This window comes from Camelus ferus, chromosome 11 (assembly GCF_009834535.1).
Source record: "Camelus ferus isolate YT-003-E chromosome 11, BCGSAC_Cfer_1.0, whole genome shotgun sequence".
Classification (NCBI taxonomy): domain Eukaryota; kingdom Metazoa; phylum Chordata; class Mammalia; order Artiodactyla; family Camelidae; genus Camelus; species Camelus ferus.
In genome coordinates, this window is record NC_045706.1 from 68,898,320 (window position 1) to 68,924,158 (window position 25,839).

Sequence of the window (25,839 nt, forward strand, 5' to 3'; positions counted from 1 at the left end):
TCCCTGCCTGTCACATTCTCTGCAGTGACTGTGGGTGACATATCTGCTTGCCTTTGCTGCCCGCCTCCCACCCCAACCAGTGCTTGCACTTAATTTAAATATCATCGGCCCTCCATTTGCCAGGACAAACTTTAAACTCGGAGCATATACTTTCTTTCAGTTTACTTTCCTGTCTGCATACCTCTGATATGCCATTTTACTTGATATAGAAAATTATTTGGCTATACAAAATTAATTTTGATATAAAATGTAGCCTATGCTAAAATGGAACTGTGTTACAACTCAAGAGACTGTCAATGGAAACATATCTTTTTTTCTTTACCCAGTTCAGTTCTTTACTTTGGAGATGAATTTAAGCAAACCTTATCCCATCTTAGCCCCAGCAAGGTGTTTCACCAGAATTTGAGCTAAAAGAATAAAATTGTATCGTGACACAAGTCAGCAGTCAGGTGAACCATGGTGGTGATGTGGGTGTAACTGAGTTAGGATAATGGGTGTGCGTGAGGTTGTGTTTTCTGTTGATCTGTATTCCCCACCAATCTAAGCAAATCATGCTGGAAATAACCAAGTAGACACTGCTACAAAGGGCATCCTATTAGACAAGTAAGCAACTTTTGAGACTTAATGTTTAATGAACATTGAATTTTTAGAAAATAAAGCAAGCCTACGATCCTGAATGATGATGATGATTCTAGACTAATGACTTCACCGATTGGCCCTTGTTGTACAAGAGTGAGAAGTTGGCTCTTTGTGAAAATTGGTTTTATTTAAGAACTTTCCAAAGGAATTATGTTATTTTGAAAGGAAATAAGGAATTTGGGTCACATTTTCACATAGTCTTCCAAGAAGTAATTTCCGTAATATTATCATTCTTGGCTCTTGGGAATTTGAGGAAAGTTGAAATGATCTGATTTGATGACCACAGTCTTGCCATAAAAGTGGGTTTTAATGGGGTTAAAAGGAATTGAGATAAAGAGTAAGTTCATTATTGGCCTTCACTTGTTTACTTGTTTACTCACTCAGAAAATGCTTAGGAAGATACTGTTCATTAAGAAAATAATTATCGAGTTCCTACAGGATGCCAAACCTGTGAACCAGCCAGATAGGTTGGCCAAAATGGGGTTTCTGCCATCAAAGCATTTCTGGCCCAGTCAGTAAAGCTATGACTGTTCGCAGAAAGAGGAGCTATGCTTCTGACACACAAGGTCATGTGGGGTCCGCGCCGGGTTCAGCCTTGCAGGAAACGCAAAGAAGGGGAAGACCCAGACCCCAAGCGAAGAGGTTGCAGCCAGCTTCATGTTCATTGGTTAAGCTTTTCCAGCTGGTTAGTTATGCATATAAAACAGAAATCAGTGGGATTTTATAACTAAATGCCGAATCTGTCTCGTGCATAGTAGGTGTTTAATGATACTGGTTGAGTGAATGAATGAATGATTAGTGCTGTGTAAATTCACCAAAGGAAGAGTTCCCCATAGACAGGCAAAGCCTGGAGGTAAAGGCATGTCTGAAGGACCCCAACGTCTGTGTGTAGTAAGATGTATGCGCACAGGATCACCCCTCTGCAAAGAGTGGTTGCTGTAAAAGCTTTAAGCTGTGATTTTTCAATACATTAGAATAAATGGATAAAAGATTTAGAAGTTATTAAAAATATCAGTTGAAATTTTCATTTGAATTGTAATTTAAACAAATTCACTGTCTTAAAACTATTTCCAAATGAGTCCTGAGTTTCTAATTCTTAAATGAGATTTACTGTGTATTTTAGCCAATCTTGCCTGTTGATTTGCAGCTGGACTGGTTTCCGCATGTGAAAGACACATTTCTGACAGATACTGCTTTTTCTAATGTGTTTTTTATTTACATCAAAGTAATATATAGTGTTAAAAACCAAACAGAGCAAGTTGTAATGAAAAGCAGCAGACCCTGGTCAACTTTTTCCCACCTCGGATTCCCCCAGTCCAGGAAAAATTACTTTCTACTCTACATGTTTCTTCCGGTATTTACCATAATTCTTCTAAATAATGTGCATCACTTCTATTTCTTGCTATTTCAGATTTGTCTGTCTGCTGACTTCCTGTTATGAATAATGAAGATTTATTTCTCTCATCTTCCCTCGTACATTAACATTTCCCCCTTCTCCTTCTTCCCAATATAATTTTTCTTGCACACATACTCAGTTTTTTTCACTGTTCATATCTGTATATGTCATGTAGAAAGAATGTCTGAATTGTTTACTTTTAGTCCGGGAGTGTACAGTGATTGCACGTCCTTTCTTGTTCAGATTTCAGTTTTTGCCTCCTCTGGCCTTTCCAGTAGCCTCGTAAAATAGCTCTCAGTTCAGTTTTCCACACAGGCCAACCTGGCAGATACTCTCTCAGTTCCATCCCCTCTCAGGCTCCCTCTGGAACCTGCCCCAATTGTCCTTTGTTTATTCTCTCTCTTTGAATGAAATGCACCCTCCAGTCACCCCAGGGAAAGGGTGCACGGGAAGGAAAAGCTTTGAGATTTCATCTGTATCTAAATGTTTTCATTCTACTTTGCAGTGAACGGAAGGCTTGTGGTGTGTAGCTGGTTAGGGGGTAAACACGTCTTCCAGAATTCTAAGGTAATGTCCCATTGTCTTCCAGCTTCCACTGCTGCTGTGGAGAAGTCTCATGCCTTCCTGGCTCCTGGTCCTTTCTAGGTGACCAGATGCTCTCCTGCAGGAAGCTTTTAGAAAGTTTAGGAAGGAATTCAAGTGTCATGGCCCAGAGAACAGGCCCTGGAACAAGGCAGGGCTCAGATCCCATTTCTGTTCCATACGAATTGTGCTTAACCGTTGTGATTCAATTTTGTCTTCTGTAATTGGGGGCAGGGCTCAGATCCCATTTCTGTTCCATACGAATTGTGCTTAACCGTTGTGATTCAATTTTGTCTTCTGTAATTGGGGGTTTCGACAACAAAGATTTGTGGGGGGATGAAACTGACTGAGATAATAATTACAGAGCATTTGGCATAGTCCCTGGCAGGCGGACTGCACTCAGTAAGCACATCCTTGATCATTTTGCTCATTGTTCTGGGCCCCGTTTCACCCACTGTGCTAGGCGTGGGTGGTCCTTCCTGATCCAGATGTCTGTGTCCTACAGTTCTGACATTTATCGCCAGCAGGTGATAGTACTACCCAGATGACCTAGTTCCCAGAATTTCCATGGTGATTAACTCCAGCCTGAACGTATATGTAAAAATCCACTTCAGGGTAGCGCTAGGTAAAAGAATGTCAGAGCACAAAGCCTGTGCTCGGGTCTTTGGGAGGGTCTCATCTTTGTGTGTGTGGTGAGGAGACACCATCGTCCTGGGACGAAGAATGCATTCCTTACCCTCTCTGTCTCCCCACGTAAAAGGATGTTAGCGTCAAGAGGTGGCTAGACACCTGGAAAACCCTCCAAAGCCTCTTTGATTTGAAGTGACTCAAATCGTTTGAAGCATGAACTGAGCAAGTGCTGGCTGAGTAACAGTCTCACCGGCTATGATGCTTCTGTGGGAAAGCGTGTCCCGAAGGCCAGATAAGTGGCTTAGAGCTGCTGTGTCAGGAAACCGCCTGCCAGCTGGAGGCCCACCTTCTTAATGACTCCCTCCCTAGTCAGGATTTTCATGCCCCTTCCCTTCCCCTCTTTTTCCTTCCCTCCCTGCCAGGCACTGCTGGCCGATCTCCTCCTAGTCCACTGGGTAACTTACCTTTCTGGGTCAGCCTTCACAAGGCTGGAGGTGGCTGCAGGGGCCTGGTGCTGAAGCCAGGCTCACACTGGAAAACAGACAAGTGGACTTGGTGTCCTCTGCTGAAAGGGGAGCAAGGCAGAGGGAGACTTGGCGAGGCGCGGACCAACCCTGGGCGGCATTAAGAGGGAGAGGGTTTGGGAACAGAGCACAGCCATCAGCTGCCAACCTCAGCCCACAGCTTGCTCTCCAGCAAGCCACGGGGTGTTTACCCAGGCACCCACTAGGGTCTTCCTAGACTGCTGATACATCTAAAATAATGCAGAAGTAAAATGAATGGTCAATAATTAGAGAAGTATAAAAAAAAACCAACACTAAACATCAGGAAATCTTAATATGCAGCACTTGAGGTTTGCAAGATGACATTGCCAGTGGCTTTGGGCTGTGTCGCCCAGTGTGCATGGGAAGGGCCGGAGGAGACTGTTTGGAGGAAGGATGTCAGTGCCCAGCTGCAGTAGGTGAGGTCCCTGTGATGAGTCCTGACCCAGCCTCCCTGGCCTGCATCTGCTGGATCTTATCTTAACTAGCTTAACCCTCATGGCACTTTATGACAGGGTGATATACGTAGATGCCAGTGGAAAAATAGAAATGGTGTTTAAAATTTTTTATTTTTATTTTTTTTTAGAAATATGTATTTTAAAAGTAATCTTGTCATTTAAATAACATACAAATCACACTTTCCTTGGGGGAGGGATTCTGATTCTGTAAACTTGTCATCCGTTGTGCACCTGCTGTGCACTCGGCACTGTGCTGGGTGTGGAGGACGACAAAATACATAAGAGCATCATCTCTGCTCTTGGCGAGACGATTGTTCTCACAAGAAATGTCTTCCTTCATGTGCCTGCTGTGAGAATATTTGAAAGGTTCTCTTAACCCTTTTCATGTGATAATTTTGACCTAGCTGTTTCCATGTGAAACAATGTATAAATGATTTCCCTAGTATTTTTAGTTTTAAATACTATGGTTTGCTATTAGCAGATGACCTTTCTATCAAGAAGAGAAAGCACGTTATTGCTCTGAGTCTCCTAAGAGTTTCTCCGTCCCTTTGGGGAGATGTGAAGATTACATTTGTACTCCCCACGGGATACATGGGAAAATCAGGGGGATGGTTTTGGGGAAATGAGCTAAACTTTTCTAAGAATTGAATTAGACTTTATATCAAATGAAAATCCAGGTGGGTTAAAGATTTAAAGTTTTATTGAGGAAGAAGAAAGAAAGAGAAAGAAAGGGGGAAAGCAAAGAGAGACAAAGAGAGAAAGGAAGAAAGAAAGGAAGAAGGAAGGAAAGAAAGAAAGAGAGAAAGAGAGAGAGAGGGAGGGAGAGAGAAAACCAGAATAGCAGTGTAGGAAAGTATGGATCAAGTTATATAATCTTGATCGGGAAAGAGAAAAAGAATGTTCCAAGTATGATCCCAAAGTCAAAAACCACTAAAGAAGCACCTGAAAATTTTTATCCCTGAAAAAATACAAACTTTAATGTTCTAATTCCCAAATGTTGGTCTTCACCACCTTGTATTTCTCTGAGAGGTTTACCATGCCGTCGAACCTAATAGTTATGAAGTCATTAAAAAATATTTATAGAACCTATTGCATGCCAGGGGCTATGCAGAATGCTGGAGAGGCACTGGGGAGCAAGGCCAGCATGGCCTCACCCCAGGAGCAAACCTACAGAGAAAAGGAGAGCACTTGGCCAGGAGTAGATCCTGAACTCCTATAAAGCAGGCAGTGCCCCAGCGTGGAAGCCCCAGCTTCTCAAACTTTGTTCTATTAGATGTCTGTTTTGTTTAATTTTGTTAATAATCAGTCAGTAATCAGTGATGCTGCCTGAATCTACTGAGTGGCTTCTATTGGCAAAGTACAGTGCTGAGTGCCAAATATGATGGGGAAAGACAGCCCTGGACCCCTGGCTGCAGTTGAGAAGTGGACATTCATCACATAAATTCATGTATTTGTGTGGTATTTGAAATACAATGAAGGAAAAACATAAGGGGCTGGGAGGGACTTATAAAGAAATCCTAATTTAGATTTGAGGGAAAAAGAAAGACTTCTTTGAGGAAGTGACGTCTAATTTGAGACCTGACAGATAAAGGTGGGGTTCGCCCTCAGAGTGGTGTAGAAGCAGCCACAGGCTCACCCTGAATTGACTTATTTGGGGATGAGAAGGTCATGAGGACCTTGAGTTTATCTTAAGCAGAGTTGTAGGCTTTGAGTGGTAGGATGGTATGATTTGCTGTACACTTAAGAATGATGACTTATCCTTAGTTTACGTTACTGATTTGGGAAATGAAATCTATTTGTTAGAGAATAAACCGTGACGTGTGCACATGTTAATGCTAAGAGCTCTGCAGCCTGAGATTTGGCCCAGTGAGAAAGATGAGAGTGAGAAATGCTCATAGGAAAAGCGGTTTCCTATAAGAAGAGGGGGTGGCCAGCCTGGATGCGGTCATTCCACTTTGCAGGGTCTCCCTGCCTTCGTGCCTGGGGGTGCCCGGGCCAGCTAAACCGAGGTGCGCCCCTATTGAAATGCTTGTAAACATGTCTGGCCCCTATGAAGCAGGAAGCCTCATGCCCTTGCATTTCAAGTCAGTTGTAATTCAAGGTTTGAGCTGGAGCAAATTATCTTCCTGAAGGTATCTTGAGAGTTTTTGACTAACTTAATTCTTCTTTTTTTTTTTTGGAAAATCATTCTTTACTTTTTTTTTGATTTATAATGATTTTACAATGTTGTGTCAAATTCCAGTGTAGAGCACAATTTTTCAGTTATACACAAACATACATATATTCATTGTCACATTTTTTTCTCTGTGAGCTACCGTAAGATCTTGTATATATTTCCCTGTGCTATAGAGTATAATCTTGTTTATCTATTCTACATTTTGAAATCCCAGTCTATCCCTTCCCACCCTCTGCCCCCTTGGCAACCACAAGTTTGAATTCTATGTCTATAAGTCTTTTTCTGTTTTGTATTTATACTTTGTTTTTTTTTTTTCAGATTCCACATATGAGCAATCTCATATGGTATTTTTCTTTCTCCTTCTGGCTTACTTCACTTAGAATGACATTCTCCAAGAGCATCCATGTTGCTGCAAATGGCATTATGTTGTCAGTTTTTGTGGCTGAATAGTATTCCATTGTATAAATATACCACATCTTCTTTATCCAGTCATCTGTTGATGGACATTTAGGCTGTTTCCATGTCTTAGCTATTGTAAATAGTGCTGCTATGAACATTGTGGTGCAGGTGTCATTTTGAAGTAGGGTTCCTTCTGGATATATGCCCAGGAGTGGGATTCCTGGGTCATATGGTAAGTCTATTCCTAGTCTTTTGAGGAATCTCCATACTGTTTTCCACAGTGGCTGCACCAAACTGCATTCCCACCAGTAGTGTAGGAGAGTTCCCTTTTCTCCATAGCCTCTCCAGCATTTGTCATTTGTGGATTTTTGAATGATGGCATTCTGGCTGGTGTGAGGTGATACCTCATCGTAGTTTTGATTTGCATTTCTCTGATAATTAGTGATTTTGAGCATTTTTTCATGTGCCTATTGATCATTTGTATTTCTTCCTTGGAGAATTGCTTGTTTAGGTCTTTTGTCCGTTTTTGGATTGGGTTGTTTGTTTTTTTCTTATTAATTGACTAACTTAATTCTTGAGAGCATCTTGTTTTAGTAACGTGAGCATCTGAATGAAACACAACCTGGAAAGCCTTTGAGAACATGTAAAGCATTCAGAAATGAAAAGTCATCTGTAAACCTGTAAGCAGCAAGTTTGCATTCTTTTTCTCAAGGACCTGACATTCCAGGGAAAAGAGAAATAATAATGCTAGAGTAATGTCCTTTTATGGCCTTTTTGCATATTTGGAACATTACAGAAAGGCAATTATAGACAATCATTGCAAAGATTTTCTTTTTAACTGGGTTTTGTATGAATACTGGGACAATTTGGGGACTTAAGAAACATATTTATTGTGTTATTGCTTTCGTAAGCTTTTTGTTTTATTGGCTTCTCACAGCCACCCCCATAGGGAAGGATGAAGTTTAATCTTTTAGAATTCAGAATTCTAAGGGGGAGGGTATAGCTCAGTGGTAGAGCACATGCTTAGCATGCACAAGGTCCTGGGCTCAATTCCCAGTACCTCCACCAAAAAAAAAAATTAATTAGAATTCTGGATGGCGCTTGTTTTAGCTTCCTCCTACGTTATTATTCATCTTTTTTACTTGTCTCCTCTCTATTTCCAAGTAAAAACATTCAGTACATTTATCTGTTAAATGTTTGCTACAGTCTAGAGATTGTAGCATTTCCTTGGAATCAATTACTGGAATGTGGTGGAAAGATTCTAGAGATACATCAGAATTAAAGTGAGATTGATTTTCTTCCAACGTGCAGAAGTAGCAGCACTTGAGTCAGGGGTGCAGAGTTGGTGATCTCTGGGATGTGCTTTCTACTCTGTCATTCCTAGGTATTTATTTCAACTCTCTCTCCACATCCTTTTCCATTCCTGCTTTGGCAAGATGGTGCACTGAACGCTAACCAGGGAAACCGTGCCTGGGGGTGGATCTTTACCTTAAATGTTTTTCCCTTAATGTACAGTACGTATGCCTGTGCTTGCTGGTGTATGCGGTGTAAAATGTACTCACTGTCCTCTTATCTTATTAGAGATTCAGAATTAATCCGGGGGAGGCATGTGGAGTTTCTGTGTTGCATTTAGGTGTCAGCCGTTGTCATCTTCATCTCCCTGGCAGCACCTCAGGTGGTCACTAGAGCTGAATTATGCAGTGCAGCCTGGCTTCCAGCTCAGTCTTTTTGTGTGACTCTAGGGATGCTCTTTAAAAAAAGATAGTGAAGGTTTTTGTAGCTTATGAATGAATGAATTTCTAGTTCTCGCTTTTAAAAAATATGTTCTTGGCGGGAGGGTATAGCTCAAAGTGGTAGAGTGCATGCTTAGCATACACGAGGTCCTGGGTTCAATCCTCAGTATCTCCTCTAAAAAGTAAATAAAGAAATAAACCTAAGTACCTCCCTCCCCCCCAAAAAAACCAAAACTAACTAAATAAATAAACCTAGTTAAAAACAAACAAATAAATAAATATAAAAAAATAAAAATATCTTCTTTACTTATTTTTCATTTTTGTTTTGTTATTTGCTTACTTATTTATTTTAATGGAGGTTCTGGGGATGGAACCCAGGACCTCATGCATGCTAAGCATGCATCCTACCACTGGGCTATACACTCCCCCCCACCCCCCGATTTCTAGTTCTCTTGACATTCTTTTATCTTTCAGAGACCAGGCATAGAACTCCTCTGTAGCTGTCAACTTGTTTGCTTCTAACTAAAGACGCAGTTATTAATTATCTTTTAAAGATCCACGTCTTTGACTTTCCACATAGGTTTTGAGGTCCTTTTGAATGCAGCTCCTGCAAAGTGGCTGTTCCAAAGGCAGACCACAGAACAGTGCTTACATTTCCTAAAGCTGGACCGTCTTAGCCACATGCTTCGAAGTCATGTCTGTGATATTGTTTCACCTGTGCACAGGGAGGGTTAAAATCTCACTGAATAAGTACTTGCACTCTCAAATATTTGGAAAGATGTCGATGATGAGTTCAGAGCTTACTAGTGATTTCTGCATTATTTGGTATTCATTGCTCTCTGTGTTTCTGGTGTGGATAAACTGAAATTCTGTGGCAAACCCATATTTGTTATCATGATCTGTCGTAAATTCACGCGCACTGCCAGGGGGTTGTCTGCCTGCACTCACTCAGCCTTATCCCCACTCCCTGGAAAGCATCACCTGATGAAAGTAAACGTGACAAGTATTTGAAACTCTGGCTCGCACCCCTCTCATTCCCCCCCCCCCCCGACCCCGTCCAAATGGCACCCAGTTCATTCTTTGGCGATGAGCCACTGAAATGTTTCTTTTAATTCAGATTTTTTTTTTTCCCTAACAGCACTGCAGGATGAGGTTGGCTTATATTTCTCTTAATTTACATGTTTTTGCAGGAACAAAACTAAGGCTGTCATGTTCTCTGAACTGGTGACAGATGTTGATAGAACTCTATAAACGTACGTTTATCAGCAGGCTGAATTGCAATCAATGTGATGGCCTCGATCTGACCCTGTGACTCTCTTATAAATTAAGAAATCAGGGAAAAAGAAGATTTTGTCTAGAAGAAAACCTAACTGTAACTAATTGTACTTATGAGAGATTAAAATAGGACATGTTGTTTGATATGCTTCAGTTAGGAAGCTTTTTGTTGTGTAATCAACAGAGTTATTCCAAGAGGCTGCTTTCTTAAAGTCCCTCTGTTTCATTTAATTATTCAGAGTTCTCTTCAACCACTAAAATTGATAAAATAATGAATGAACATTTAGATTTTCCCAATGCATATATGTGATGAAAGACTCATACCCAGGATGTATAAAGAACTCTTAAAATCATTAAAGAAAGACATTTAATCCAACAGGAAAAAGAACCAGGCAATAGGTGTTAGGGACACAGCCCTGTGTGTTTTGTGTATGTTTCTGTGTATTAAAAAAGTTAAACGAAAAGGTTTTTAAAAATCCAGCATCGACAGTTCAGGTAACCAGTTCAGTATAGAATGTAAGTGGAAAAGTGTTGGAAGGTGATTCCATAGAGTTTCAAAGTAGCAGATTACAGAAATCCTATCCACCGTGTTAAGGTACTTGGGAGATGTGGACAGACACAGTGGAGAACAGTGACAACAGTGAGCAATGGAGACACCATAGCTGGATTTGTACGTGAAACAGACCTTTGGTGGCAACAGGGCAGATAAACAGATGGGCATAAAGAAGAGCTAGGGACATCATTCATTTGTTTACTCAGCACATATTTATTGAAGGATTACTGTGGCAATGTGGGGGGATGCCAGCAGTGAACAGAGCGAAGTCCTACCCTCGTGGAGCTTACGCCATAATGGGGAAAGCAGACAATAAATAAACACACAAATAGAGGCACAAATAAGATATCAAATGGAGGTATGTTTTATAAAGAAAAATTCATTAAAGAAATACCCAACATCTGGAAGGAAAAGGGTTAAGAGGGCTTTTTTTTTTTTTTTTTTGGACAGAAGATATTGCAATGTGTTTGCATTTTGTCAAGGATAATCCGATAAAGAGAGGAATGCAGTTAATGCAGGAGAGTGGGGGTGGGGGTGGTAACTGCAGGAGAAAACTCCTTAATGTAGGTAAGAAGTTATGTCATCCAGTGCACACAAGCGACAGGGTTAGGAAAGAGTGATTTCATTTCGATAAATGACAATTACTTTTTTTTTTTTTTAGCTAAGAGATTGAGAATCTGAACTAGACTAGAAAGGAGGAGCTAGATATGTAAGGAGTAAGCACATAGAATCAACATACTTTAGTCCTGAAAAGAGGAAGAGCTTCTGGAACAGGGATTCTCAAACCCGAGCATGGATCAAAATCACTGTGGGCCCAGGCCAGGGAATTCTGATTCAGCAGGTCCCGGACTGGATCTGAGAACTGGCATTTGCAACAAGTTCTCAGGGGATGTTGATGCTCTTGGTGCCTGTTTCTCAGGACGGCATAGAAACCTGCAGCATCTGCATCCTCTCAAAGCTTATTAGAAATGCAGAACGTCTGGCTCCACTTCAGACCAATTGGATCAGATTCGGCATTTTAACAGGTGATTTATTTTCATGTTGAAGTTTGAGAGTCACTCTTCCAAAACAGAGTTTTTCAGCCTTGTCCCCCGGTGATTCCAACATGCAGCTATGATTGAGAACTGACTTAGGGTGACTCCAAGGTATATTGCCTGCTTGAAGCGAATGCAAGTATCTTACAAAAAGAAAGAATTCATGAGATGGAGCAGGTGTGTCGAGGTTGACAGTTCAATTTTTGACACGTTATATTTGAAGATTCCTTTGGACATGGATGAAGCTATTCAGTTGAGTATTTAGATCTGGAGGCTGGGAGAGAGTCAGAAGACTGAGGTTTGGATCTGAGTATCTCAACATGGAAGTTACAGTTGAAGTTAGGGGTGTTGAGGACACCAGCTCAAGAAAATTAGAAAAATACTAAACAAGGAAGGCAAATGACCAAAGGTAGAAGACAAGGGGCCAGCAAAGGAGATGGGAAGAGTGATGTGAAAGGTGTGAACATGAGCAGGAGTCAGCAGGACAGGGAAGCTAAGTCTAGAAAGAAGTGATGTTTTTTCGTCTCCGCAAGTTCCAGTAAGATAGACTGAGAAGTATCAGTTGTCATTTAGGAGGTCACCAGTGGCCTTGCCATGTGCAGTTTGGGGCAGGAGTAACTGCAAACTCCTGGGGCAGAAGTTTCAGCAGTAAGTAGGAGACAAGGAACTGGCGTCATCAGACACTGACCACCTTTTCAAGGAGCTTGGCTGTGCCAAAAAGGACAGAGTGAGTGCTGGAAGGAGATGTAGAAGACAAGTTTTCAACTTGGCGAAGACCAGAATCTTACCATTTGCCATTAAGAAAGGGCCCTTAGTTAATCAAGAAAGTAACTACTGAACCAAGATGTCAGGAATAGGGTGCAGGGTGCTCAGCCTCCGGGGGGGCAAGACAATGGGTGTGAATATATAGATAAATTTGTAGATGAGAGGGTGAGAAAGTGAGGGGATTTATGCTGAATAGCTTCCATTTCCTCTAAGAAGTAGGGGTTAAAGTCACTTGGTGGAAAGAATGGGGGAGAGATCTTGGAGATTAATTTTTCCTAATTCTCATGTACTTTCACAAAAGATAAAAATCCTTTTATCTATATGTAAAATAGATAATATACCTACATTTCATTTATTATATATCAGAAACTTTATTCCTTCTGAAATGACTCATCTCCAAATCGTTACTAGAAAACATTACACATTGACCATTAAGAATACCCAAAGTTAAAAAAAAAAAAAGAATGATAGAAAAAGAAAACAGGGGAAAGGGGGAAGGATAAATTGGGAGTTTGGGATTAGCAGATACAAACTACTATATATAAAATAGATAAACATTAAGGTCCTACTGTATAGCACAGGGAACTTTCTTCAATAGCTTGTAATAACCTATAACGAGAAAGAATATAAAGATATATATATAAAACTGAATCACTTTGCTGTACACCAGAAACTCACACAACATTATAAATCAACTATACTTCAATTAAAAAAAATACCCAAAGTTGGACATTTAGGCTGTCTCCATGTCTTGGTTATTGTAAATAGTACTGCTATGAACATTGGGGTGCAGGTGTAATTTTGAAGTAGGATTCCTTCTGAATATACGCCCAGGAGCGGGATTCCTGGGTCATACGGTAAGTCTGTTCCTAGTCTTTTGAGGAATCTCCAGACTGTTTTCCACGGTGGCTGCACTAATCTGCATTCCCACCAGCAGTGTAGGAGGGTTCCCTTTTCTCCACAGCCTCTCCAGCATTTGTCATTTGTGGATTTTTGAATGATGGTCATTCTGGCTGGTGTGAGGTGATACCTCATCGTATTTTGATTTGCATTTCTCTGATAATTAGTGATATTGAGCATTTTTTCATGTGCCTATTGATCATTTGTATGTCTTCCTTGGAGAATTGCATGTTTAGGTCTTTGGCCCATTTTTGGATTGGGTTGTATTCCTACCCAATATCCTTATTTTCAAAGTTAATTTTCCTTCAACACTCCCTCCCTGTTTCATCTGTAACTAAAAGTTCTTTTCAGTTTTATTTAGACAGTTTCTCATTGTGTCTCTCTTCTGCTTATTCAGTTAATCACCGAGGTGTTTGTTCTTACTGTCTCTCGTGTGATGAAGGCTTCCTGCTCCCATTCCTATCTCACTCAGATATTCACTCTTTTCAGCAAGATCTCTGAATGCCAAACCTCTCCTTGTCATTTTAACTGCATGAAGATAGCCTTTGTGTTTCTGGGTTATAATACATTCTTACATAGAAATGTAAACCAGGAGAAGGTAAAATATCATTTCCTAACTTTGTGCGTGGTGGGGTGCATGTGTGTTTGTGTTGCCTCCTGCAAGCCTTTATATAAAGCCCCAGTGAAGTAGTTTGTAAACAGGGGATTTGTCTCCTAATCCTGGATGAGATATCTGGAGGGGACACCCATTTTTTGTCACTGCCATGTCACTCTGCATGATGAGTGTGAACTATTTCTCTTTCAAGAGTTGGTTCTTGGATCATCCAAATAGCATAAAACCTACATGGCTCTCTTGGTTCTTGACTACAGATTATTAGGGTATAGAGCTTTTTTTTTTTAAATGATAAATTGTTGGACATTGATGGAGTCCCCTTCCTGCTCTGCGGATTTAGACTTTGATTCTAGCATATCTGGTCCATTTGCCCAGCACTCTGATGGTGGGTTGGGATCCACCACAGCCTCTCAGTTACTGGCAGACAGAGATCTGGCCAGGAGTGAGATGCGCCCACCTGAGGACCCTGGGCCTGAACCTGATGTGCTCTCCTCGTGGAGGCAGGAAGCAGAGGAGGGCAGGGAGGCAGTGTTTCCTACCCCTCTGATGCTACATCTGCAGGAAGTTTTTGCTCTGACCAATGGGACCAGCCACCCCTGCCCAGAGAGAAAAGTAGTTAAGAGATGGGGAGAGGCCCCGCAAGTACATATTCTGTGCTACCCTCTCATGGGGAGGAGTAGAAGGAAGGAGAGATCATCACTTCCTCAGCAGCAGACTTGGAGGATGGATGGGCAGGACACACAAAACTCAGGTCCAAACAGATGAAGGTCATAGTTCATGACCACATACTAGTAGTTGGTGGAGTCTCAATGCAAACCCAGATTGGTCTGACTTAAAACCTTAGCCCTGTGCTGTACACCAGAAACTAACACAACGTTGTCAATCAACTGTATGCCAATTAAAAAAAAACAAAAACAAAAAAAAACAAAAAAAAAAAACCCTAGTCCTTGTGAGAATGGACCTTACTCTTCACAATGCTTCCTTCATGGTGAAGGCTCACGGGAATGTAATATATTCGGAGTGATGGGGGTTTGGGGATCAGCTTTCTCTTATCTGCATAGCTTGCCCAGGGATGTGATTGTGGCTTGATAGACTAAAAAGAGGGAAAGGGAGACTGGAAACCGGTCCCAACCCCAGAAGCAACCCCAAGCTTCAGAGGAGATGGGACTGCTTTCTCATTCTTCATTCTTCACTTGCTGTCCTGACTCGCTCTGGGATGCCTTGATGTTATATGACAGCACATTTCATTGGTCCTGGTAATAATTCATGTGGAAAAATAATAATAATTCATATGGAAAAATAGATTGCCTTGAAAAAGCAGGATACATTTCTACATATTATCATTTGTGACCTATGCAGAAACAAAGCTGAGAGTGCCTGCCTGGGAGGGAAGTCGGTTGCATCATGTCTGGTAGCTGGAGTCCGCTGTGTTTGAATTAAAGGGGGGATATTACTTATTGTCGTATGTACTTGAAAAAGATTTTATCAGTGGCTGTTCTAAGTGGTTTTTGTGTTTCTTTCAGATGTCGCCCATTTAATGTGGTTTGAAAGACTCTATGTTTGGCTTCAGTGTTTTGAAAAATATATCTTGTACCCAGCAGTAATTTTGAATGCCCTCACTATTGATGCATTTGCAATAAGCAATTACCGGAGACTTGGTACCCAGTAAGTGGATAATGGTTTATTCTCATCATGATTTGGGTCACAACGTTTTCAAAGTCTAGTGAATTTTCTCTAAACGGGCTGCAGCAGAAGCCAACTTCTGTCTGCTAATTACTGGCCATGTTAAAAGGAAGCCACGGTGGTCTTCTACTCAAACTCACTAGAGGTTAATGGTGATTGCAGAGTGACTGGGGTGCAAATGAAGTTAGATCTGCTTGAAGTGATATTGTGAATAAGTGTCAGCAGATTTGAAAATCAGGAGCCTGAATGAGTTGAAGGAAACACAGTGTGATTCCGGGGTTCCTGGAGTTCCTCCCATCGTGTTTACAGCTTTATGAACTGCCTCATGTCATTTCCTTTAGCAAATACTCTTATCATTCTGTGCTTGAGGGAGGGGGAAATTAATCACTGTCACTGCTCTCTCTGTATTTATCAAGAGAAGCCTCATAATTAAAAAGAAATGGAACATCAAGGGAAGGGGAGGGAATAGCTCAGTGGTTGAGCACATGCTTAGCATGCAAGAGGTCCTGGGTTCAATCCCCAGTCCCTCCATCAAAAAAAAAAAGAAACAGCAAGATGCCTGTGTTTTTACAAAGTGTTAACCATGTACAGCTGAGTTACTGGTGTCCTATTTGAAAATTAACTTTGAGTTTACAAATGGAAATCTACACGATAATTTGTAGATTTGCTGTTCTGACCCAAGGTTGACATTTCTGGTCAAAGAGATTATTAGAATAGGAGGATGTGAAAGATCCTTCTCAGATTTGCTTATTAGGCATGTTGTTTAAACATTACATGCCCAGGTCAACCCTGATGCATAATCCCACACATGCCTACTCTTCCTTTCAGGGTGTGAGAACAAATTAATTAATCTTTGCCAAAGATTGAGCAGACTAAGATAAAAGACCCATCACTACTCTGTTGGACTTAGAATAGATGTGTAGTCACACGAAGCAAGACACTAAATGAAATGATCCTGTAACCTTCCTGTCTTTATCAGACTGCCTTCCTTCCAGATCAGACCTGTTTCAATTGTACCAGGCCAAGAAGTCTTCCCTTTGGTATTTCAAATCCTAGACCTCAGATCCAGGGATGAAAGTCAGTTTCACTTGGTGAAGAAGGCAGACGATGAGACCACAGACCTCTTGCATGGTTTGGGTGGGGCCCCAACCAGGGGACAACCCTACCTCTAGGACTTCCAGTGCTTTGCTAATGGCAGGTGTTTCTGGTATGATACAATCTGGGCTGACCCATGATGACCTTCTAGAACAAGGCAGTTCCTCAGCTCCAGAGCAAGGATTCACAGTCAGAACCAAAGCAGCCACACATGTATCAGTGCTGCCCCAGGGGTCATGAGCTAAAGGATCGAAAGTTCTCCCTTCCCAAACATCAGGACAAGGACCTCGAGCCAAGCCTGCCAGTGGAAGCCAAGCAGTTCTGGCTGTTGGCAGAGGATGGACGCAAAGCTGGAAAATCACACAGAGTCAAACAAACAATTCAGAGAGAGTCCCATTTGGAGCAATATTAATCTCTATCCCCTGTAATTTGTTTTTCCAGACACTAAAGTCGTAAAGTACCATCTTACCTATGTACCTCCAAATACTCTTCACTCTCAGGTGATACCAACGGAGTTCTTTTTCTCAGAGCCCAAAGCTGATATTTCTTTTAGATTCTATTTCTCTAGATCCATCTGAAGACAGGAAAAAAAAAAAAAACCCAACTCTCAAGATTTCCAGCATCCCACTAGACCAGTTAAACAAGACAGCAGGAGACCCTACATCAGTATTATCTAGAGACCTGTTTCAAACTGTGTAAGTCCAACCCACATCCTTCCCTCCTTGAGAATCACCATAGTCAGAGAGTGAACCCTTCAATAGCAGGCACTGTTTCTTATTCAACTTTCCATACCAACCCTCCAGTAAATGGCAGAAGGATGGATGGATGGATGATTGATTAGGGGGCCTGATAAATGATGAGTGAGTGAGACATGATATCTTGTTAGGTATTTATATTTCCAGCCTGCTCTGAATGGACACTTTGCATCTGTCCTGGGGTCATTGTTCACTGATTGTTGCCTGAGGCTTTCTCAAACCTTTAGCTAAGCCTGCGACACTCTACAAACCATTGATTGTAACCATGACCATGGCAATGTTAAAAAGCCATAAACATCATTCTTTCAGCTCTCCCATAGTCTTCACCAGTCATCATTAATAAACATAAAATGAAGGTGGTCCATTTTAATCATAGACACAGAAATCAAAGTTCAGAGTTGACTCTCATCTAAATTTAGCCTGAATAACCCAGAAAAATCACTGATCTCCTTTGAAAACCAGAATATTCCTAGTCTTGAGATGTCCTATCATTGGGACCCACCCCTCCTCATCCCCCCACGCCCTCCAAGGGCTGTGCCACAGGGATGCTTGTATCCTGGACTGTTGTCAAAGTCAAGTGGACCTGAAGTCATGTTCTCATACTGTATTTTCATCATGGGCCTCTGTTGTCCTCTAGAAAAGGAAGGCGGGTTGTGGAGCAGAGCTCAGCCTCGCTGCAGGAACGGAAGTTACTAAACATAGTCCCACTCTCCCCAAATCTGCATGTAATCAGGGCTGGTTTTTCTTCAAAGCCAAATCTAAGCTCACTGCACAGGGCTTCAGGCAGACGTCACCAGATCCATCCTGGGAAAGGATGGAATCAATTGCAACACTAGGTCTGAAGGCATATGAAGTATCAGATGGAGGCCAATGGAAATAGCTGAAATTAGATCTTTCTGATGACAAAAATGACAGTTTTGCACTTGATAGATGCCAAGACTCCGAAAACACTTTTTAAATGCCCTGATCCTGAGACAGGATGTTATTCATGCTGATAAGGGTCTGGAGCTGAGGGTCCCTCTAGGGTTAGAGAAATTGAGGTGCACCCCCCTCCCTCCTCATTTTCTGTACTTAGAAAAAGAAAAGCTCTCTTTCAAGAGCAGTTGTTCTCTGGAAAGCATTGCCACGTCTGTCTTTCTTTGGAGTTCTCAAGTAGGATGTTAGCGTTGGAGGGGAGTCTGGTTAAAATGCGCAAGACCTTCTATGAGAAAGACAGACCCCTGTCCAGGAGGTAGGGGCTTGCTCTGTCCGGCTGTTCTGAGCAGTTATCAGTTGCCTTCCCATCTCAAGGTAGGGAGGTGGTTGACCTCACCGTCTGCTGGAATCGTCCGCATGGCACGTACTCCCAGTACAGGTTAATAACTTGACTCCCTAGACGAAAGCATTCGGAGTTCAGTCCTCCCAGCAAAGTCCTGCTGTTTCTTTATGGGACTGCCTTTCTTGTGCTCCTTAACTGAAAAAGAGAGAAGGGGGGGGTGTTGATGATGTAATTTTCAGTGGAGAGAAAAGAGAGATCAGAAAGCTTCTGTCTGACAACATGACAAAGATGTGGAAAAACACTGTAAGTTAATATGTAAATGCAAAAAGGGCTTGACGGAGAATATGAGGTATTGTTATGTCATTGATTCAGTGGGATTACTTTATAGGAGAAAAGCTTACACTGAGGAGTTGCTAATGAGGACAGCCTGCCCTCGTCTTCTCTGTGGACCCTCGCGCTGCAGTGGTCCTTAGATGTGCTCGCAGGGAGCTCTGTGTCCTCAGTTACAAAGGTCTGGGGATGATGCAGAGTGTATAGTGCAGGAAGTTACCTCGAGTGGCAGAGTCTGCAGGCTTGGGACTGAGTTTCAATCCCAGCTCACCTCGTGAGACTGTAGATGAATGACTCAAACCCTGTGACTCATTACTCTTCTGTAAAATGAGGGTAATAACAGAACCCCACCGTCTTGGCTTTTTGTGCCTGTAAAGTTGCATCACCCGCAGTAAATGCTCTGACACACTTGCCGCTGTGACTCATCTTAGCCGCGTGCGGGCCGCTACTGATGCTTCTTGTCTGTCCTTTTCAACAGCTGGAACATTTTCCTGATGGTCATCGCCGGCATGAAACTGTTGAGGACCTCTTTCTGTAACCCAGTCCACCAGTTTACTCACTTGGGCTTCACTGTGATCTTTTTCCATTTCGACTACAAAGATATTTCTGAGAGTTTCTTACTGGATTTCTTCATGGTGTCCATCTTATTGAGCAAGGCAAGTTAATTCACTGTTTCCTTCATTCTAAAATGGGAAAGGTGCATTTTTCATCAAATGTTTTAAGTTTTAAACATTTTCTTAAAAAAAAACCCTATAGCATGAAAGTAAATTGAATTACATATGCATGTCACATTCCTGCTGCCATTTTAGGAACTTTCCCCATGGAATAGACATATGCCGTGTTATTTGCCAAAAATCATGAATTAAAATGAATTAGCAATTAGTGTTGCTTGAAATTTTAGGGTCTTTGTTAAAAATCTCAATATAGAACTTCCTAGATCTCATAATGCTCTGAATTAAAGATTAGCGACCGGATTAATTTGCTTTTTCTTTCCTTCTTTTTTTATTTTTATTTTTTTGACTTAGCATTTTACCTCTTGAGGTAAAGCTTGGGACCTAGTACCTGAATGCTAGGTCCCTTAGAGTCTTTTCTTTTAGAGTATTTTCTTTTCTTTAGCTTGTCCCATGTCAAGATTTCCTCTGTTGTAAATTTACACATGGGCAGTGAGAAATCCCAAACACAGTTCAGGCAAATATGTGGGACTGGTATCTAATGTTTAATGTGAGGGAGATAAGGTCCTCTGGGTACTTGCCTGGGTGTGTAAACCAAAAAAGGAATTTGGGGTGTGGGGAGGGTAGAGCTCAGTGGTAGAGCGTGTGCTTAGCATGCGTGAGGTCCTGGGTTCAGTCCCCAGTACCTCCCTTAAATACATACATACATACATATATACACCTAATCACACCCCCTCCCCCAAAATTTAAAAATTGAAAAAAAAAGAATTTGGGAAACTCCTTTCTCACATGCTCCTTTTAATACAGCAGCCATAGCTTTTCTGCCCTGAGATTGATTTAACCAACATTTCCCCCTTTTGGTTAATAATTCCTAAATTCTAAGGGTTTTTTTTTCCCCCTTAACTTCATTTTTGTGCCCCTTTTTGAACCAGTTCTCTTAATTTCTCTATTACCTGTCTTTTCCTTCACCTGGCTTTCTCTTTACTGGTTTTAAGTGACAAAAATTCAAATATTACAATGGTCATAGGACTTCGGCAGCCTGCCCCAATTTCTGTATCTTATTTTTGAGCCCTGGCCTTTGTCCTTAACCACAGACATTTGTTTTCTGTTTGTCTGAGTTCTGTTTGGCCTTGATAAATTTATCCTGTTTTTCTGATGATTCAAATCACAGGCTTCCCTGTTCTGTTTAAATGTTATTCTTTCACATAATCAGTGTAAAATTGTATACTATGCTCTTGAAAGCATTTATAAAGTTATAAGTAATTTCACTCCTCACAGGGGTGAGAGCTTATTATCTGCTGCAGAATGGGCTGGAATGAGTTGAATCCCTAACTCTGGCATTATTTATATTTTGGCATGCTAATATTTCTAGTCCTTTCTGAACCTTAGTTTCTTTTAAAATTGAAAACCATGATGCCAATCTCAGCTGGGTGTTGAGAGGCCTGATTCGTATAAGAACAGAAGTTTTTCAGTAGGATGTGCTTTCCAAATACGAGGCAGGACTTTTAAGTAAAAAAAGAGAAGTTACACCCTGCTTAGTTTTCCGCACTGAACTGTCCATTTCGGTGCCATCCTTTATCAGCAAGAGGTTCCCCCCTCCGGTGAACAAAAGGAGAAAGGGCCTCGCTCTCCAAGTCCTCTACGTGATTCCACATCTGCTGGAGGAGCAGGGATTTTAATTTGCTGGGGCGCAGACGGCCGCTGCTGAGAGCACGTGGCTGGGAGCAGGTGTCCAGACTGGGAGGCTTGCTGGAGGCAGAGGAAGAGCTTCCACTTAGCTGTTGTTCATCCTTCCCGTCCGCGGGGGCACTTAGTGCCCCCCCCGTGTGTGATGCGGAGGGTGGGACCTGCCAGCACACAGTCTGAAACTAAATCTGTAAAATCTTAGCGCTCCAGGCATTGGAGTTTCACCTGCCGTCATCTTTGTGAAGCATCAATGAAAGCACTAATCATTTCAGATGGAACCAGAGTGGCAGCGTTCCTGTTTTCTCTAACTGAGGGAGCATTAGCACGTGTAATTTGAATAGTCCACTTTTAGGCTGGGGATAATAGCTGAGTCTAAAAGCAAAAGTTAGGAAAAAAAAAAAGTGAGACAAAAGCTAGAAAAATCAGCGCCCTGTCTCGTGACTCAGTCTTGACACATCCCTCACCCTGTCTGCTGCCTGCTCACTCTTGAGAGAGCTGATAAGGTGCATTTTTTTGGAATGAGAAACAAGATCTGATTTCCTGACAAAAACTACGGTTAAACAAAGAGACAGCATTTGAGAGCTTCCTGGAAATAAGCCAGTAGAAATTAGTGACAGAAAACAGGGGTGGCAGTGAGGAAGCCCACAATTAATGTTTCCTGGAAAGCTCCTGCTTGCAAATCCCAGCTGAGTCTTCCTGTTCATTCTCCTCCTTGAAGGCATTTTTGAAAAAATTATCTCTCTTAATCTACTTCCTAGAGGCATTCTAGAAACCTCCAATATTGCTTTTGCAGGGGATACTGTGCTTTGGGGGTTATTCCTTGCACTATGTGAAATTTTGTTTGTTCATTAGACCCATCTGAGTCCTGCTCACAACATGTGCTCTCATCCACCATCGCAAAAAAACCTCTAAGCTCTTTCCCCAGCTCTGCTCCTGTTCTGCCGAAGAGCAGAGTCGTCGTTAGCCTAACGGCGCACCTTAAAGAAAGACTGCAAGATTAACGAGGAGACGAGGGAAGGGCCTCCAGTTTCCTTGGGAAAAAGGAGCTGCATGAATCCAGGACCCATTTTTATTATAAATCAGTGGCCCCTCATCCTTCAGTCTTTATGGGTAGAAAAAGAGATGAGATGTGATTATTGAGAGATTCTCTGCAGAGAGAGATCAAAGCACCGGGAGGGTGAAGATTGGACTAGATGACTTCCAGAGGGCTTGCCTGCACGTTATTCGCTCCCTCCTGAATCCCCAGATCCCTCCTGGGGTCTGGAAGATGAATGTCAGCCAATGTCTTTGGTCTGCCAGACCTAGTGAGAAATGGGAAGTCAGGAGTTCCAGGGCCAGAGCCCAACGGGGAGGATTTAGTACAGCCCATGCGTTAACCATGGAGGACGGGACTTCGCAGAGGATGGCGTCCTGAGCTCGGCAGGGATGGGGGTGGGGGAGGCAGAGGGAGAGAAGGGTCCCCACATACCCACTCCTGATATCCAACCACACACCCAGCGCAATGCAGCACCTCTGAGAAGTCAGGCCCATCTGTCCTCTCTCCCTGGGCCTCTCAATCCATCTCCTCTCTCTTCTGCTCCATTGGTCATTCTCCTCTTTTAAGAACTGAGTAATGTCATGCATTCGTACCATTTCTGGTATGCCTAGGTCTTTGGCGGACAGTGAGACCTGCTCTGGGTAAAGATATTTTGTTGTGAGGAATATTTGGTTGTGACAGGAACAAAGGTGACAAAAAGGTTGGATCCTGTCCCACTGGTCCTGAAAAAGTTCTTAGAAACCATCTCGTCTTGAAATGTTTGGTAATTTTGCCTTGAAGAAGTGGGACTTGAAAAAAAAAAAAAAAAAAGCCCGCCAGAGTATAATTCTGCCTGCATTTCCAGAAGCTGTGACACGTGAAATTCTACAGGCTAGCGAGTTCGACATGGGGGCTGGCACTGTTACCATTCATGAAATTAAAACTAACAGGTGAGGTTGTTTTTATATAAAGCTGGGTGGATCACGGCACCAGAGTCCTGATGAGTGGCTATGTTGTGGGTGACTTCAGTCAGCTTTCACATTATTTGAAACCAGTTTCTAAATAGCGTTTTCCTTTGTTTTCTGGATCCAGGTGGAAAGTCTTGCATTGAAATTGAGCCACTTTATGGAGGAAGGATGAATACTTTTACAGAAACATTTGTTCGAAACACTTTGTTCAAAAAAAAGTACTTGCTCATTTACTGAGGATCCCTTGTGGGCCAGGCGTTGTGTGCTAGGCGCAAAGATTACTATATTATTTGTAATAATGCGAAAGCTAATAAGCCCTTATTTGGTGCTTTTCATAAGCACTCTTTTCAGTACTTTGTGTAGCTCGAACTGCTTCATCTTCATAACCGCTTTGGGGCTGGGTACACTTCGTTGTACAGATGAGGAAACGGAGGCATGGAAATTAAGTGAATTGCCCAAGGGTCTTGCAGCTATAAAATGATAGAGCAGGAGTCTGCTCTGAGGTTATCCTTTGTGACTCCTCTGTTTGGGGAGTCTGGAAAGAAGGCACATAGGTCAAGAGATAATTGCAGAAAAGTACATAAAGGGAGGTGGCCGGGGCAGAGAATTTCAAGAGTGTGCATAAAAATGGTACCCAGTCCCACTGGGAGAATCAGAAGCAATGATGCTTACCTTGAACTTTGAAGAATGAGGGAGTAAGTCAGGAAAGAAAGACGGGGGAAAGTGAGCTGCACAGAGGAAACTGCTGGTGCAAAGGCACAGAAGCAAGAGAGGGTTTGCCCAGGAACTGCGGGATATTTGGTAAGCGCGAGGCATGGGGAGGAGAGTGGTGAGAGATGGAACTGGGGGCGTTGTCATGAGGCAGATCAGGAAGGGCCAAGCATGATGTGCTCCAGAGTTTGGAAAGCCATTAGGATACTGGAGAAAGTGGGCTTCAGGAGGAAGAGACTGGCTTGCGTGCTCCTGTGACTAGGTGGTATCCTTAATTAGGTCAGGAAAAAAAAAGAGAAAGACATTTTGGGGAGAAAGAATGCTGTTTTTGTTTGTTTGTTTATGTTTTTGGGGGGAGCTAATTAGGTTTATTTATTTACTTATTTTAATGGAGGGATTGGGGATTGAACCCAGGACCTTATGCATGCTAAGCATGTGCTCTACCACTGAGCTGTACCCTCCCTGGAATGTTGGTTTTAGATGTGGCAAATTGTGGAAAGAGAAGTGACAGGGACCGAAAGGAAAAACCTAGGGGTAGGAAGTTTTCCCATTTAAATATTTCCATTTACGTGAGTGCTATAAATGTATGCTCTATTGAATAAAATTAGAAAAACAATAGAAAAATGCAGAGAAAGTCCATCTTTTCACACATCCGTTACTCTATAACCCTCACCTCTCTAATGGTAACTCACCATCGTCAACATTTCAGAATAATTCCTTTCATTCTCTTTTCTTGCATATTCAACTCACACTCACCCCATACACACACACCCCACATGCACGCACACACATTTAAAATATCAAAAGGGTCATTTGTACACATTTTTACTTCCCTTTTTTTGCTTAAAAAATATATCTTAGAGAACTTCCATGACAGTACGTAGAACGTTGCTTCCTCTTTTTGACCCCTGCCTGGTATTCCATGGCATGTGCCGTAATTTGACTAGCCACTCCCCTACTGATAGACATTTAGTTTGTTTCCAATTTTTTTTTCTGTAGTGGTTGGGACATCTGTGTTCATGAACTCCAGAAACCCAGAAGAAACTGGCTTAATGAAAAAAGGGGGATTGCGTGGTCCATGTATAACTGAGCGGATGATCTGGAGACTTAAATAATGGCATCAAAATTGTGGTTTTGGGGAAGGGTACAGCTCAAGTGGTAGAGCGTATGCTTAGCATGCACAAGGTCCTGGGTTCAATCCCCAGGATTGCCTCTGTAAACAAACAAACAAAGAAACAAACAAACCTAATTACCTCCTCCCCCAAAAAAAACTAAAAAAAAAAAAAAATCTGGTTTTATTTCTCCTTCTCGCCTCTGTTGGCTTCATTCTTAGATTGGCTCTATCTGCATGGCATAAGTATGGTCACCAGCAGTTCTATATTTGTAGAATCCTTCCAGCTAATATTCCCAGAAAGAAGAGAACGCATCTTTCCTGATGTTTTAGCTGAAGTCCTGGGGAGAGTCTCACTGACTGCTTTTGTGTCATGTATTCATTCGTGAACTAGGTATGGTTGCAGAGAGATGCCTGTCTTCCAGTCAGTGAGGCTTGGCTCTTGTCTGCCAGTCGAGTTCAAAGCAAACTACAGGGCCTGGGAGTCAGGGACGGGGGAAGGGAGAGCAGACAGGAAGTGTCCGATGCCAGTACATTCGACTCCACAAAGATCATAAGTAACATGCTGGCGCCTGTGAGTGTTTCAGAAACATAGATTCCGCTGATGGGGACTGCTCGGTCAACAAGATGTACGTGATGGTGTCTCCATAGAGAATCCTTCCAGAAGACTTAACACTGCTTCCAACAACGATGGTGAGCATTTAAGAAGCAGGCAGAGGAGGCAGAGAAGTGACTCATGAAACAAGACAAAGTACAGTGGAATGGTAACCAAGAAAAGAAATGGTTTCCAGACGGAAGGAGTGGAGGGAGTCACTGATACCAGAGGCTTCAGAGAGGTCAAAGGCCAAGTCTGAAAAGTGC

The 25,839-nt window shown here is 42.2% G+C and overlaps 1 protein-coding gene across 1 annotated transcript in view; it reads left to right on the forward strand.

The window, feature by feature from the left end:
- PCNX2 (pecanex 2) overlaps positions 1-25,839 on the forward strand; it is a 233,437-nt gene that overhangs the window by 115,502 nt on the left and 92,096 nt on the right. Inside the window, exons 20-21 of the mRNA XM_032490546.1 lie at positions 15,219-15,360; positions 19,295-19,472. Of these exons, the coding sequence (XP_032346437.1) occupies positions 15,219-15,360; positions 19,295-19,472 (320 nt within the window). The remainder of the gene's footprint in view (positions 1-15,218; positions 15,361-19,294; positions 19,473-25,839) is intronic.